Raw genomic sequence first — 15811 nt, 5'->3', positions numbered from 1 at the left:
TAAGAAAGTAAATCTCACTACCAGCCAGTTATAGCAGTAAGAACACAGAGGAGTCTGCAGCCTTGGCAAGGGTGAATTTAGCATTTTGGAGGCCCTGGGCAAAGACAATAATGAGGCCCTGAGGTAAATAAGGGAGGAGGGTAAAAATCTTAAGTATAAATACTCAAAACCCAACAGTATTTCCTCATCAGCTCTTATAAGAGCATCATAACTCAAACTAACCACATCTGGCATTAGGGCTGGGAAATAAATCAATTAAATCCATAAATCGGGTTTTGAAATTGAAAGTCGAGATTTTCTGTCAAACTTGACCGCAATTAAATCTGCAAACCCTGTAAAATTACACATTTGTCTTTCATAACAAGTGTTCTGAAACTAAAGGGAAAATTCCCCTCAAACAAAGAAAAACCTCCTGCTCAGTTTTATTGATCATATTCACTCTGAATCTTTTTACTAGAAATTGAAATTTAATGTAGTTTTGGTCTGCTTGCAAACAATCACTGAATTGTTGCACAACAAACACTGAAATAGTTGTCATCTGCTTCTGTTCTTTTCAGAATTCATCTAAATACCTGTTATAGTGCTGTGAGAATAAAAACTAACCTGTTCTGCCAGATAGACGTCTTCAAATACTCATTGCATGGGAAATATTTCTCATCCATATGGGCAACACCGGGGTGTTCAGGATGGGCAAAACCTTAGGCAAAGTAGTAGTAGGCATACGCAACCCCTTCATAGTCTGATAGTCAACTGTTATCTTTACTCAGGGTCAGTGGAGCCAGTCGGTAACACTTGCTGAAGCAGGAACATCTTTTCTACCAAAAAAAGCTTTCAATGCATTTCCTTGCTCTTCTGATTACTTCACCTGCCGCCATTGTTTACGGGCTTGCAGTTGTTTCAACTAAACCACACCTGGAGCTACCACCTTTCCTCTAGAGCAGAGTTACTCAACACGTGGCTCTTGAGCCACATGTGGCTCTTTTGTGATGATTTGTGGCTCTTTTGTGTCTTAATTTAAAATATTTTTGCCCCAGAAATCTTTAAAAAAGGGAAACTTTGACCTCAGAAATTATCCATTACAAGTCACAAATCAGTTTATTTCCTACAGTAGGCTTTTATTGTCAATCTTTATTTTTTTGTCAGTGTATTTCCATTGCCCTTATTTGCAATATTTTGCCCCTTTTTCTATTTTGTTACCGCTTTTAACAATTTCTGCCACTTTTCGTAAATCTTGCTACTTTTATTCCTTTTTTGCTGCCTTTGCCCACCTTTTTGTTCACAATTTTCCCCTATTTGCCATTTTCTACCACTTTTCATTCATTTAAATTTTCTTTTGCCATTAAATGCCACTTTTTGCTATTTTTTCCCAATTTTTTGCTGCTTTTATCTCATTTTAGTCACTTTTCACTAATTTATTTCTATGGTTTGCTGGTTTTTGACCATTTTTGTCACCTGTAACCTACTTTTTTGGTCACTTCTCATCCATTTTTTTTTGCCACTTTTTCTCCCCATGTTTTCCACTTTTACCCAGTTTTAGTCATTTTTATGTTTGTTTTGCCCCCTTTCATCAATCTTTGCCACTTTTTGGTCATTTTTGCACTTAAACTTATTTTTATTGCCACTTTACCACTTCGATTGTGGCTCTTGCAAAGGTAATTTCCAACAATTTGGCTCTTTGGTTGAGCAGGGTTGAGTAACACTGCTCTAGAAGGATGCTGATTGGTCCGGTCACTCTCTGACTAGAGAAGCCTGCAATGAAAAGTGTGTTTTTATTTATTTTTTCTTAGTAAATAGTGTCGGCTGCTCCTCCCTTAAATGTCCAGATGTCCAGCACTGCAAAATAATGCTATTAAATCTAATAGTGAAATCATTGCTCATAAATGGGGAAATTATAATTAAAAAATACATTAAAATGCAGAGATATTTGTAAAAATGATGCAACATTTGTTGCTCGGCGGTCCGGTTAAGGGGGGCCCTGTGTAATATTCTCTCTGGGGGCCCAAACTCCCTAGCTACGCCCCTGCTTCTAAAGCAGAAACTCATGCAAAAAGTGTGATGGATTCATCATTTAAGATCTTTAAATGTCTGTTCATATCTCATGATTGAACAGATGCTCCTAACCAATGAGTTATTACAAATAAAAAACACCATCAGAATTCAGGCTTGCTTTCAGGCTTTGCTGCAAACAGATGACAGTAAGAGCTGTTACTGTTAAAACATACTGTATACACAGAGAGGATTTAAAATATTGAATAGCTGCATTGTTATCAGCCAAGTAACCTGGATGAAGCCAGAGAAGGTTGAGTTATAAAGTCACTCCACTAACATTCAGTAAGTCTTGATGAAAGAGGGTAGACAGTAAGCACTAAAATGTGCATGAGAAGTAGGCGATGTGATTTAAGAAATTAGCTGCCCTAAAAAAGGTAGATTTATACGCTGAATGACAAGCAATTAGCCCGAGTTTGAGGTCCATGTTAGTAGATGTAACAGGACTGCTTAGCATGCTGCTCTCTTTGATGCCTAATCAAACCCTGACATCTCTTGTGCTGTGTGTTTGTGTGATGTCAGATCAAGCGATCTAAAAAATCACAGAAACAGGCACAAAACACATAGCCTTTCTCGTGTTTGCCATCAGCAATTAGTCAGTGCCGCAAAAATTTGCCTGCTCCTAGGCTTGTTGGTAAATCCAGCAGCTCCTCAACCCTTTTGAAGTAACCGATTTTATGTGAGGAAACCGTGCCCTGAACGCATGTTACGCTTACCAGGAGTCAGTTTGAGTTCTCCTCTCATGTGCTCATGTGTCTACAACGATATCCGTCATTTTTGGAGCTCCTACTTACGCTCTCGTTACCTCCACCTCACCTCCTAATATCTGTCATCCCTACTCCTCCTTTCTTTCACTCTTGCCTTTTCCATCCCTACCTCCTGTAATCATTTCTTCTCTTTTCTCCCCATTTCTTCTGAAAAAAAGAGAAAAATCCAGCACTGTTAATGTGTTTTTTTTTTCTCCATACCTCCCTCTCTTCATGCAGCCGGTTCCCATTGATGACCACTTCTGTGGCCTGGATATAAACCAGCCCCTCGGGGGTTCTCAGCTGGTGTCGGGTCGAACGGTGTTCACGGAGAGCAGGGACCGGCTGACCTCTGTCACCTCCTACGTCTACAATGGACACAGCGTGGTGTTTCTGGGGACCAAGAGTGGACGGCTGAAGAAGGTGAGAGCACTTAAACACTAACAGGTTTTATCAGGAAGGACAGGCTGTATTTGCCTTTTTAGCACTCCTCAGGGATTGTACTTTTCTCCACTTTATAATCATCTCTGTGACAAGTGGCATCACTTATCCAGTCCAAACACAAATGATTTCTTCAGACTGCTAACCATTTTGCCAACTGTGCGATATCGCTGTCTCTTTTTACAATTAATGCTCTGGTTAGTTTTTTGGCCAGCAAACCGCTCAGTCAGAGGCAATGTCCTGACATTTAAGGGCACACTAACATCAGGCCTAGTTGCTATCTACTGTGCTGAAGCACACCAGTCACCCATATGGAGTCATTATTGCAAAACTCAAGAGCCCTCAAAATTTTCACTGTTCACATACGAAAATATTCTGGCCACATGCAGAACTTTCGGTGTGCACGTACAAAACTTTCTCTGTCTACCCGAAAGTTTCTCTGTGCTCATAAACTTTTCAGTGCACATATAAAACTTGCCGTGTCCACTCGAACCTTTCTCTGGGGGAGTACGAAACTTCCTCTGCCCACTCAAAACTCTATGCGCAGATATGAAACTTTCTCTGTCTACTCAAAACTTTTATCTGTCCACTAAGAAACTTTTTCACCGCACACAGGAAACTTCCTCTGTCCACTCAAAGTTCCTCTGCGCTGATGAAAAACTTTATCGGCACACTTGAGAAACTTTCTTCGTCCCCTAAAAACTTTCTCCATACGGGTCAAAAACTTTCAAGGGGCAGGTACATAAGTTTCTCTGCCCATTCAAACCTATTAAACATATTAAATTTTCTCTGTGCATGACAAAACTTTCTCTGTGCATCCCTGTGCGCCTTTGAAACTTTATCTGTGCACTCAAAACTTGATTATCGCATAAGAACTTCTTCTGTGCACGTACAAAACTTCCTCTGTAGGTTGCTATATCTGTGTTGTGGGCATGCGATAGCAATCATACCCTGCCAGAGTCCACCTCGTCCATCAGCGCCAGGGCTAAAGAAGTGTCCTGTGCCTGAGCGCAGAGTGGCACACTCACATTTGTCAAACAAACTAGACTAGACATGGTATGGATTGTCTCGTGCAGTGGTTCACAAATGGTGGGACATGGCATGCTGGTGTGCCTTGAGGCAAGTTTAGGTGTGTCTGGGATTTTGCTCAACCACGTTATTACTACAACAACTAAATATTCTTTAACATGTGTTAAAGAGGCTATTCTGTGTGGATATGAACATAGTGTGCCTTGAGATTTCAGCTAGATTCTAGGTGTGCTTCGGCCAAGTAAAGTGTGAAAACCACTGGCTTACTGTGCCTGGCCCCCTTAGACCAGGGTGGGGCACTGACTGCTTCACAGGTGGCATTAAGTTTGTGTGCATTAATTGTTTTTATCTCAATCAATCAATCATATCTTTTACAACCAAAAGCATAATAGTATGTCCCGTTGATAAGGGCTTGGGTGAGAAATCTGAAAGTTGCTGGGTAAAGTTCCAGTTAGACCAAGACTGCAATTTAGTCTGATGGCTAGTAAGGTGCGATTTAACTTCCTAACTACTACCAAGGTGCCCAGGGCTCCCTGGGTCACTGTGAGATCAGCCCCTGTTGTGCAGGGATACTTACAGGACCGAATGTGCACAACATTGAATTTTTACTATCTGATATTTCCAAACTCATCATAGCAGATACCTGGTATTTACTTAACTTTTTAAACAAACACTCAGTCTTTCCTCTACTAGAGCTTACCTGTTATTGAAATCAATTCTCCTAGTTAAACAGCTCAATAAATTCAGTAATTTTAAATCTGAAATAAAACAGATTTATATCATGTGTAAAACATCTTTTTTTATGTATTTATTTTTGGGCCTTTATTAGATAGAGGAGGACAGTGGATAGACTCGGAAACAGGGAAGAGAGTGGGGAGACCCATGCGGTAAAGGGCCACAGGCCGGACTCGAACCAAGGCTGCCCGTGTACATGGTGTGCACCTTAAACCACTCGACCATCTGTGCGCCTGATGTGTAAAACATCTTTGATATAAATAATAGAAGTTTGAAAAGTTATCAGCATGCAGTCATCCACATTAGGTAAGCTAATGACTATGCTTTGTTCCCAATTTGAAGAAAACTACTTAAATATATGCACTACAAAACAAAGGTCAGTTGTGTTACTAATTGTTAGAGCCTTATCCCAAAGAAAAATAGGTGTGAAAATGAAATGATACAAACAACATAAATTTATGAAGGGATTTTGATGGTTAGGCTGGCATTGACTTTGGAGCCATCTCACTAAGCTAAGATTGGATAAAGTCACCTATAATAGCTAGACTATCCCAGGCATCATGTTCAAACACTGAAATAAGAGGCATTAATCAGACTAAATGTTAGAGAAGGCTGAGGGAAAGCTCCTCACAGCTGTGATAACACAATGTCAGGCAAAAGAGCATTCAGTCTTTTTATCCGGTTATGCAAATTTATGAAATCTTAATGTACTTAACATGAATTTTACATGCTTGTAAGCATCATGTGTTTGGTTATTTATGCCGCATTTGAAGATTCAGGTCAGGACTGGAACCTTGACCTTTTATGAGGCAGAAGCAAAGACAACAGATTTAATGTATAGATTCAAGCCAAAACCAGCTGAATTTAAATATAAGTGTTGATATTAAATACTGCACTTCTGTAATGCTAAGGACTTTCCAGAGACATATAAATGGAGGATTAGTCAAATTTAAAGCAAGAGCTGCTCAAAATGGTTTGTTCTTGTCAGGCTTTTAAATTAAAAGGCTGAAAAACTGCATTTCCTAAAATGCACTTATGCTAATATGGTTTAATCATGCAGCTGCAATTTAGAGAAAAGTCTGTCTTGAAGAATTTTAACTACCAAATCTCCTTTAAAGTCATGACAGAAAAGTGTTAACGTGTCTAGTGTTGTGCTAGCCATTTACAAATTCATGTGCTGAAAAGGTGGAATGTCCCTTTAATGCCATAAATCACCACAAAGGCTCTTGCCAGTAGCATCTTTGGTCTGTATGAAAACGTGAGATACATCACCCGCAGCTGTTTTTGTGTGTAACCTCCATGGCACATTTAATGACCTTTAATCCATTAACACTAATTAATGCAATAATCTGATCAATTAATGGCCCAATTAGCATAACAGGCTGGCTTTAATGCATCACGGTGATTATGGTGGGAAATTATGCAGCTGAACAAAGGTGCAGTACTCGTGTAGCGCTACATCTCATGCTTCAGTCTTTACTCTGGAGCTCTCAGACGAGGGACAGAATTGATGTAAATTTTCACTGGTGACTACTTGAGCCCAGACTGGAGCACACCTCTGCTTCTTCTTCTCCTTTGTATCGGTTGTTTAAGCGTCAGGACATTATGCCGCTCTAGAGCCTCTTGTCTAATACTGTCCTGGTGGATGTCTGGTTTGAATAGCTGTTAGCATCATAGAGTACTTTGAGGACCACTTTACTGTGATTATGAATATTATCTCTGTGTACTTTACATTGATTTAGACATGGTGATGACCTCTGTTAAGGTAAACTTAAATAACAGGCTTCAATCATTCACTGTATGGCTCAAAAATATAGTTTCCCATAAAAGGTTCACTTTTAAACCAAATAAGAGATGTTCATACCAAATCTAGACTTTAACACCCTTCCAGTTCTTGCACAATAAGAAAAAATAAATTAATTTTGTAGACTTTTAAACAGCTTCAAATTGTACTTGTGGTGTACATGCTAGATTTTTCCATTAAGATCCAGTTCTATTAAAATCAGTCAACATTGATACCTGTTTTGATAGCATTACAACAGAAAAAGAAGACTTCTGCTGTCAGTATTTGGTCATTTTGAGTATTGAGTTTTTTAAATTATAATAATATGCAGGTAAACTCCAGCCAACTGTCTATATATCACACAAATACACTGGCAGAGTAATTTAGACCAGTGGTTCTCAACTGATCCATCTACTGTAATGCAAATTTCAGATTTTTATGAAATTAATTAAAAAATGCAGAAATTTGGACCTTAGAAGAAACTCAGCAAACGGCTGAACAAAAAGACTGGCTAACACTTTGGGAAGACATGCATGCAAACATTTCATTTCAGTAAGTTTTACCATTATAAGACATTTTGGTTGTTTTTTTGAAAGGTGACAAGACATTTACAAAACTAACTTTCCTGAAAATTTTTCCATCCAAGATAACAGGATAAATAAGTGAAAATCTCAAGAGACAATCTGAGTTTACTAGTTTTCCTGCAAAATAAAGTATATGGCTAGATGTCTGCCTATGGCTTCAATGCCAGAGATATTTTGTCTTTTTTTTTCTCCTGAAACCAGTTCGCGACCCACTGAAAACAGCCCTTTTTGGGTCCGACCCACCAGTTGAGAACCAATGATTTAGACAGCACTCTCAGTCTTTCAGTATAGGAAAAACTGACTTTATGCTTTATACTTTCTTACGTTATTTCCCCAAATAATGAAATGAAAACCACAGATCTGTTGTCACTGTCATTTTTGTAAAAGATGTCCCCTGATTTTAAAATAATGGAAATTCAATATTTTTAAATCTTGTGGCAATGGAAATGGATTGGGAATTTTGCCAGTTTTAGAAACAGTCCATACCACAAACCCTATTTTGTTTTTCAAAAATGTTCCGATCATTGTTTCGCCAGATTTATAACACTAAAGAAATCATCAGTTAATAAACAAGGCAAGTATCTCAGAATGAGCTAGACTGATATCCCATAACCCATTGAACCTCCCCCCCACAAGCCCCACATGAAAAACAATGTATTGCTATGCAATAAGTGATTTATCACAATTATTGCACCCCCATCCCCAGGATCTTTGGCCCTCCACCAAGGAGATCTTTGACCCTATAGGTTGGAAACCAATGCTATAGCCTTTATACAGAGGAGTGTTTGCTCTAATATGTCAGTTAAGAACAAGTTTTGATGTAAAAACAGATCTTTTTATAAAAGCTGAATACCAAAAACGTGTACAACAACAAACGGCTTCTGCACAAGCACACAGCTCATGACTGGTGCATGATGTAACGTAACCTTGAAATGAATCTAAATCTAGTCTTGCAATTAGTGACCCTTTAAAACCCCCAACTTGGGGGTGCAAACTCAGGGACTTTCTGACAAATTGTCTTCAGACGTGAGAGAGTGTCAAATGTTAGTCTTTTAAAAAAATGTCAAAATCGTTAATTGTAAAAGCAGCTTGAGTAGGAAGTTAGACGGCATAATTGGCTTAAACAGGCTACCTAATGAAGGATGCTAGATAAGGATGTCTTTAACTATTCATGTGCATATTTAAGGAACTGATTGCAAAAAATTCTGCGTTTCAAGCAAACCAACATCTGCTCTTGTTTTTTGCAGTGCAATATTGGTCCTGTTTACATCCTGGTAATTCTCAAAACCTGTATACTAAACTACTGAATGGTGAAAAAAATAAGAAAATTGGCCTCTCATCTATGGCTTCAGATAGTTTATGTCAAGTTGGGCTGGACACTATGAGACATCATCTATTTACAGACATACAAACACATGTTGCACATACAAGTAAAGGCAAGCCACGGAATTGAGATCAGCTGATCTCATGCAAGCCCTCATCAGCAGACGACCAGCTGATTTTCCCTAAGCATGCTATTGGTGAATCGTTACTGCCATATTTAAACTGCTCTAGCCTGGCTCCTCTTTGCTGCTCCCTCTTCAAGCTGCTTTTTTCAACCCTGCTCCACCCCAGCTCCTCCTTTACTCTGCTTCAGACTTAATTAATGTCATTCTGTTGTCAGTGATGCCTGCTCTGCTCTGGGGTGTTTTGCTGCTTCTCTCCCTGCCTCAGGCTTTCCTTGTAGGCACAGGAAGGCAGGAATGTGTGCGGCTCCTGACTGATTCTTTTCATGTAGGCTCGGTGAAGGGCAGGGGGATCGCAGAACAGCCACACCGACACCACCAAACATAAATAACGGCAATAAGTGCAAAGTAATAACTGCTAATTAAGAAAAATATTTATAACTGCAAATCATATGTTTCTTGACAAAGATCTCCTGACTGAACTAGAATTTATGGAGCTACTTTTTCATTGTCATTTTCTTATCCTTTATGTGTGTTTTTGGTCCTCATTCAAAGGTTCAAAAGTTTAACTATATTTGGCAGTAGCCTCATGTCCAGGGACAGTCCACATTTTGTTAACCGTAAAGAAATCCACTTAAAAAGACCAAAACCATCAATGACTGGTATTCTTTTATATAGTCTGAGCATCTACAGCATGATAAAGCTTGTTCCTCTGAGCCACAGAGCTCCATTGTTGTCCCTGAACGATTAAAAAACACATGAATGAGCCTCACTGTTACACTGGCTGACATGTTTTATGAACTCACTGTTTATTTTGAGTCATCCCACACAGACACGCTGCTCTGCTGCTCTATTCTGTCACTACAACACCACATCTGCAGCTGAAAATAATCCCCAACAAATGCACTTTTTACTCCCATTTGGTGACATTTTCTGAAACCTAGCGGGACCAGCTGTTTTAGGAAATCACTTAGCTTTAGCCTGTCTTTGAAAATGAAAGTATACTCTCAACCTCTTTATTCATGACCCTTTTTCAAAAGATTTAAGTCGGCGAGGACAAAAAAGGCTGAGTGCTAGAGACCAGCTGGGGAATTCCAGATGCATTAAGAGATTGACTGAAATGTTTTCATCTTTCTGTTGGATTAAAAAATTAGAAAAATAAAGAATATTACCATTTTTATCCTTTAAACTCTATTTTAAGTATTCCTCATCTAGAATCTAAATAAAGTTTCATTTTGTTCTGAGTTTAACCTCTGCTCTCGTGGTTTTTAATCATACTTAATCTGGTTCAGGGATGGTTTACAGTGTTTTTCTGCTGTTAAGCTGTGATTGCATCATCAGTAATAGGATGAAATCAGAGTAGTGACCACTGTAAAGCTCTGGGATACAAACCAGCTATATTGTGTGTTTGGGTCGTCTAAAGTCAACAGTTTCACCATCCAGTCATACTCATTTTTCCATCCTTACACCAGATTTGATGCTGGTCTTGCAAACTTTTGCTCTCTTCCCAGTAAATCCAGGGCCTGGGTCCACTATTGTCATGAATTCAATATAAAACCAGGCCAGTTCAGTATTTTTAGTACTTTGGTATGGATGGAACGGGTGCATCACAGCATGCAGTAGGATAATCATTTAATCTCCATTATCTTGTTTGAATGACCGTGGGAAGCCAGATTTATAATTGAAATTGAAACTCGATTAATCACCCAGCACTAGATGACATGGGTCTCGGATTTATGATCCGCATTCTTTGCATAAGGTTTTATTTTAAAATTTACCAGAAACTGTAGGCTATCCCATGCCTACTTGCTTGTTTGGATTAAATGCCCTCATCAAATAGTCTTGATCCAAGTTTTTTTTTGCAAAGGTGATCCTCAGATGGACCAGTGAAAACCCAAGCCCTTCCTGTGGGGATGTAGTGGTATACTGGTTGATGACACTGGCCCAGCTGACAGACTTCACCTCACTGGCAAATGTGGCATGAACCAATATCAGTAGCAGATTCTTTCTGTTGTACAATTTCTGTTCACTGCTGGTATGTATTTCACTTGGTTGCTGATTTTGTAATTTGTAGGTGTAGGTACCCCAAAAGCTCAGATTTCACCTCTGTACCTTAAAGGGGCTCTATGTAAGATATTTGCTTTAAAACTTTCCACTTTTGAGTATATAATGGTGCGCACTTTACCCCGATGTGTAGAATGAGGCCCTTTATGTCTTCCTTGTTTGCTTGTATAAGCCTGTGGAGTCATTTCTCTGCGAAGAATTCGGGCCAAATTTTCTGCGAAATCTCAACGGAAGTGACGTCGGGTACTACGTAATGTGCGCACCCCCTTGCTCCGTTTATACCTGACAACGACGTGATGAATGGAGAAGGCTGCTTCCGCGAATAAACGACCGGCTAGCCCAGCTCAAACACCCACACAAACTCCGTGAAAACATAAAAAACTAAGATAGTTTTATCTGCTGAAGCCCGTCAAGCTAAAAGGGAGGGTGACCGACGCAGGGGGGAAATCGAGGATAAATATCGGTGGAGCATTTGAGAAATGGAGGGAGCTTCGCTCGGGATAAATACCAGTCCAGAGATGGCCGTCTTTCTGTTGAAAAGGTAAGGCATCACTCCGGACCATGAAATACAATGTAGTGTGTTTTATGTTGTATAAACCATATGCTACATCACGTTAGTTTGCTTACGAAGATGCTATCCAAACAACGATAACGTCACGTTGCTCATTTAGTGTTTTCCGGATAATATTGCATCTTTTTCTTGCTTCCTGGCACTGGATTCAACTTGCTGAGTTTATTTTTTGATACTTAGTTCGTAAAATATCTTCAACACATAATGCCAGCTATCTGATATCCGGGGTCGAGGCACCATTATCAGAGCTAATGTTTGCCCTGTTGCTTCTGCCCTAAAACGCGTCCCATTCAATACACATTACACACGTAAAAAAAAAAAAACAATAAAATTGGTCAGTGCTGCATTAAGTAGCGAAGTAGTCCCTTGATAGAAATGGTCGCAAAAATATCGTCCCTATTTAATCGCCTCATATGAACCAATATTTAATTTTGTGCCGTGTCCGCACTAGGTTCAAACATACTTTATTCATTTTCACTTTTAGTTCGTGGAACTTTTAAGTGTTACTTCACTTACCTGCTCATCATACATGATGCCGGTAAATCACCTTGGGGTGCGTGTGTATCAGCTGATAAACCGGAGGCTTGTTCATGTGTAAGCGTGCCTTTGTGGACGAGCAGCACAATGTTGTTGTAGTTCGCCTAATGGCCGGCGGGGTCGCTACACTGATATTTTTTCTAAATCTTGCATAGAGCCCCTTGAAACTGGAAAATGTTGAGAAACCCCAGATGAGAATATTTGAGGAATTATAAACAAACAGATAAAAATCCTTAATGTATTTAAATCTATAGCAATGCAAACCAATAGCTGATCATTAATACTAGATAAAGGGCCTCTGTTTGTTGTTGACCATCATAGACCTCCTGTAGGGCTGGGTATGTCCAATAGCCTCACAATACAATACATTTTACGATACAGAGGCCATGTTACGATACGTATTGTGATTCACATTGGTTTGGGATAACAACCATGTTGTAATAAACATGTCCTACTCTGAATTCTTAGCAGCAGCTTCTTTATTTTAAAGTATAATAGAAGATGTGTAGTTTTAAGGTTTTTTCATTTTAAAAAACTTTAGTTCAGGTCCTCAGAGATTGAAGTACAACAAAATAGTCAATTCATAACTAATTGGCTATTAGAAATATTTGACTTCTACTTAAAATGGCCCTTTCTGTAATTTTCTCTACTTTTCATCTAATATTCTGGTTTCACTTTATTATAAGCCCACTTGCATTTGTAAAAATTAGTTTTTGCTTTACTTCTGCATAACCCGGCACAACAGTTTCTACACTGAACCACTGAGTGGGAATTAAACAGTGTCACACTGTCTGAAGCAGCTGCTTTAGGCTTTTGTTATCAACACTGCTGTTCAGCTCATGACTTTACCAATAAAGTGCTGCCTATGATCTCTGGATCCTGTCTCCAAATTTAGAGTTTGCGGTGTTGCTTAGTCCTGGTTGGAACAACACAGATTAGCCCACTAAACCTACCTACCTAGTAATTAACCCAGTGTGTCGATGAAGATTGGTGTTACTGCAGTGTTTTACCTTATTACAGCTGGCATGATTCATGTCCAACTCCTGACTTTCTGGTGTAAAAAGAAACCTGAAATAATTCTGTAACTTTGCCTTTAGCCTGCTAGTAGTAGGTAAAAGCTACAATCTGTGTTACCAGAGCGAGTACCAATTTCTTCTGGTGTGAGATGTGAGCCAGCACTGCATCATGCAGTTTTACGACTGCTGCCATCTTCTGGCCTTTTTGTTAACTGCACCATAGAGGACGTGTATTTTAAAACTTCCATCACAGCGTTTACATCCATGTTGATTCTGTAACATCTGGATTTATACATGTATCAGCTTGGTGCATGTAATTGCCTGCCGTATAGATCATTTGAGCGCAGGCCTAGACTCCTGAAGGTTTTACTTGTTGCTAGTTTCATTAAACAGTGATGGGAAAACCCAGGGTAACCAATTCTTGCTCTGGGTGCAACTTTTTAGGAGGCCTTGGAAACAAAACAGGCTTTAAGTAAAGAAATTTACCATCATCTCAGATTCTTCTTGGTGATTTTTCTTCCACCAATGTGCGACCCCCACAGTCATACAGTGACCTCTTTCTGAGAGGTTCATGAAGTTAATTTAGCTTATTGTCCATCATGTTTCCTTTAAAATGCATACTGTAATGATATATTATAATCAAGGTTCTATACGGACCATCTTTGATGTAACTGGATTGACTTGGCGGCACCGCAGGCTCTGCTTCCTGCGCCGTTGTGCGGCGAGCGACCGACTGAGGAAATGTGTGAGAGGACTGTTGTGACATTAGCCCGGGGGCCTCAGTCTTATGAGGAGCAATCTGTCTGACACACTAGACACAAACACAGACTCACATACACATGCGTCCAGATTGGTAGCACAGATAGCATCACTGCGGCTCTTTCATTGGGAGAGCCATCGGGGGAAAACACAACACAGCCAGAGAAAGAGAAATTGAGACAGCTAGTGTGAGACAAGGACAGAAGAGCTGCAAAGGGAAGAAAAGAGAGAAACAAAGGAGGCTGAGGGAAAAACGACAGAGACAGAAAAGGAGGAAAAGAAAGAGGGGCGGATGGATCTACAAACTTAAAGGGATTAATAAGAAATAAAAATACTGCTTAATGATTTTTATGATTGAATTAAATGATTAGACCTTGTTGAGGGATTTTAAAGCAAATATGTGGAACAACTGTTGTTTTCAGCTCCTTATTCTTGGCAATTTGCTGCTTCGTGCTGTTATTTATGATAGAAAACAAAAAATAAATTGGTTTTGAACACATGTAACATGGACATGGTCACAGTGGCATTTCTGAGGAGGCATTTTGAAGCCCAACGATGACAGCTGCCATATTGAGAATGCTGTCTCACATCTTCTGTCAGTCAAGAACATACAAAGAGACAGAGCTGACAGAAGCTTCCTGGAAAACAACTACGATGTGCCTGCATGCCAGTCAGTTTTACCAAGCCCCCAGTTATGCAAATGCATGCATAACTCATGACATTAAAATGGTCAGGCCAAAATCTCTCTCTGTACCAGGCTGTAAATATGTTTATTTTTGCTGTAACATTTTAACATGGGAATCAGTGGGCCTTGGATGCTTTTCCAGCCAGCCTCAAGAGGACTTCTAAGGAACTGCAGATTTTTGCATTTATGCAGTGGTGCCACCTTTTATCACCTGTTGTTGCGATATAGTTTTGAAGAAATCAGAAGCAGAATTATTCAAAACGCAAGATAATTCTAACCCTCGCAAAGCAGATGGATTTGCCAGACTCCATCTCTGTCATAAGTCAGGCAAATCCATCTTACAAAGGTCCAGTTCACAACATTTGTGCTGCACCACACACTGTTTGGACCAATCAGCGTCATTGAGGAGAATGAGGCGGTAGCTATGAGCGTGGTTAAGTTGTACTCGATGCCGTTTGTAATGGCTGCCTTCAGTGTGTCGATTAGCTCGGATATAGCTGCAGTATAGTATCAGTTTTACCAGAACTTGACCACATTACTGCATGAAATAAAGAATTAAGACAAACCTTAAAAGCTTTTCACGATGGAAAAGATGCTTTCGCTCTTCTGCTGACCTGCTTCGGCATGAGTCTGTGAGGGTTACGGGGGGAAGGGGTTTGTTGTGTGAGTGGGTGTAAACAATGACTGCTAGTGGAGTGATAAGCTCTGACTTAGCCACAGCTCCAGTTTTATCAGAACTTGAAAACATTTCTTTATTAAAACAAGGAAAGTGTGCAACATTGAAAGCTTTTCATGATAGAAAAGAGGTTTTCGCACTTTACCTGTCCTGCCTCGGCATGAGTTTGTGATTGTTATGGGTGGGGTCTGTCAGTGTATGTCTGCTGCTGTTGTAGCTATTAGCCAGGATGTAGCCGTAGGAAATACGCTGTTTAATAGGAACTGGAAAAAAAATCTTTTTTAAAGAAGCACAAAGAGCCACAAGAAAAAAACTGTCTCAGCAGAGAGGACACTTTTGCACGTCTTCCGACCGGCCTTGGCATCACATTTATTCACTGAGAAGCTCCGCCATTAACAATCTACAGCAGCGGTAGCATGTCAGCTCAAGAGAAATGCATGCGTACAACGTCACCTTGTGTTGTCGCTCTGATTGGCCTGTCATGAATTTGACAGACAGTTTGTCCAATCACCTTCTGGGATTTTTTTAAAAAGGCTTACCCTTCAGAAAAGCTTTCTATGGGAGCTTTCCCAGATGAATGTTAAATATATCGATGCAATGGATATGAAACAGTCTGTCGTGTTAGGGTTAAGATAACTATTACCTCTCATACTGCCTGAAAAACATTCTTGGCATCCACAGTGGGCCACAAATC

The 15811-nt window shown here is 39.7% G+C and overlaps 1 protein-coding gene across 1 annotated transcript in view; it reads left to right on the top strand.

The window, feature by feature from the left end:
• LOC121507547 (plexin-A2-like) overlaps window positions 1-15811 on the top strand; it is a 210553-nt gene that overhangs the window by 39387 nt on the left and 155355 nt on the right. The window contains exon 3 of the mRNA XM_041783970.1: window positions 3033-3215. Coding sequence (XP_041639904.1) covers window positions 3033-3215 — 183 coding nt within the window. The remainder of the gene's footprint in view (window positions 1-3032; window positions 3216-15811) is intronic.

Source organism: Cheilinus undulatus, linkage group 3 (genome assembly GCF_018320785.1).
Source record: "Cheilinus undulatus linkage group 3, ASM1832078v1, whole genome shotgun sequence".
Taxonomy (NCBI): Eukaryota; Metazoa; Chordata; class Actinopteri; order Labriformes; family Labridae; genus Cheilinus; species Cheilinus undulatus.
Note: the sequence above shows the minus strand (reverse complement) of the source record. Positions and strands in the feature narration are given on the sequence as shown.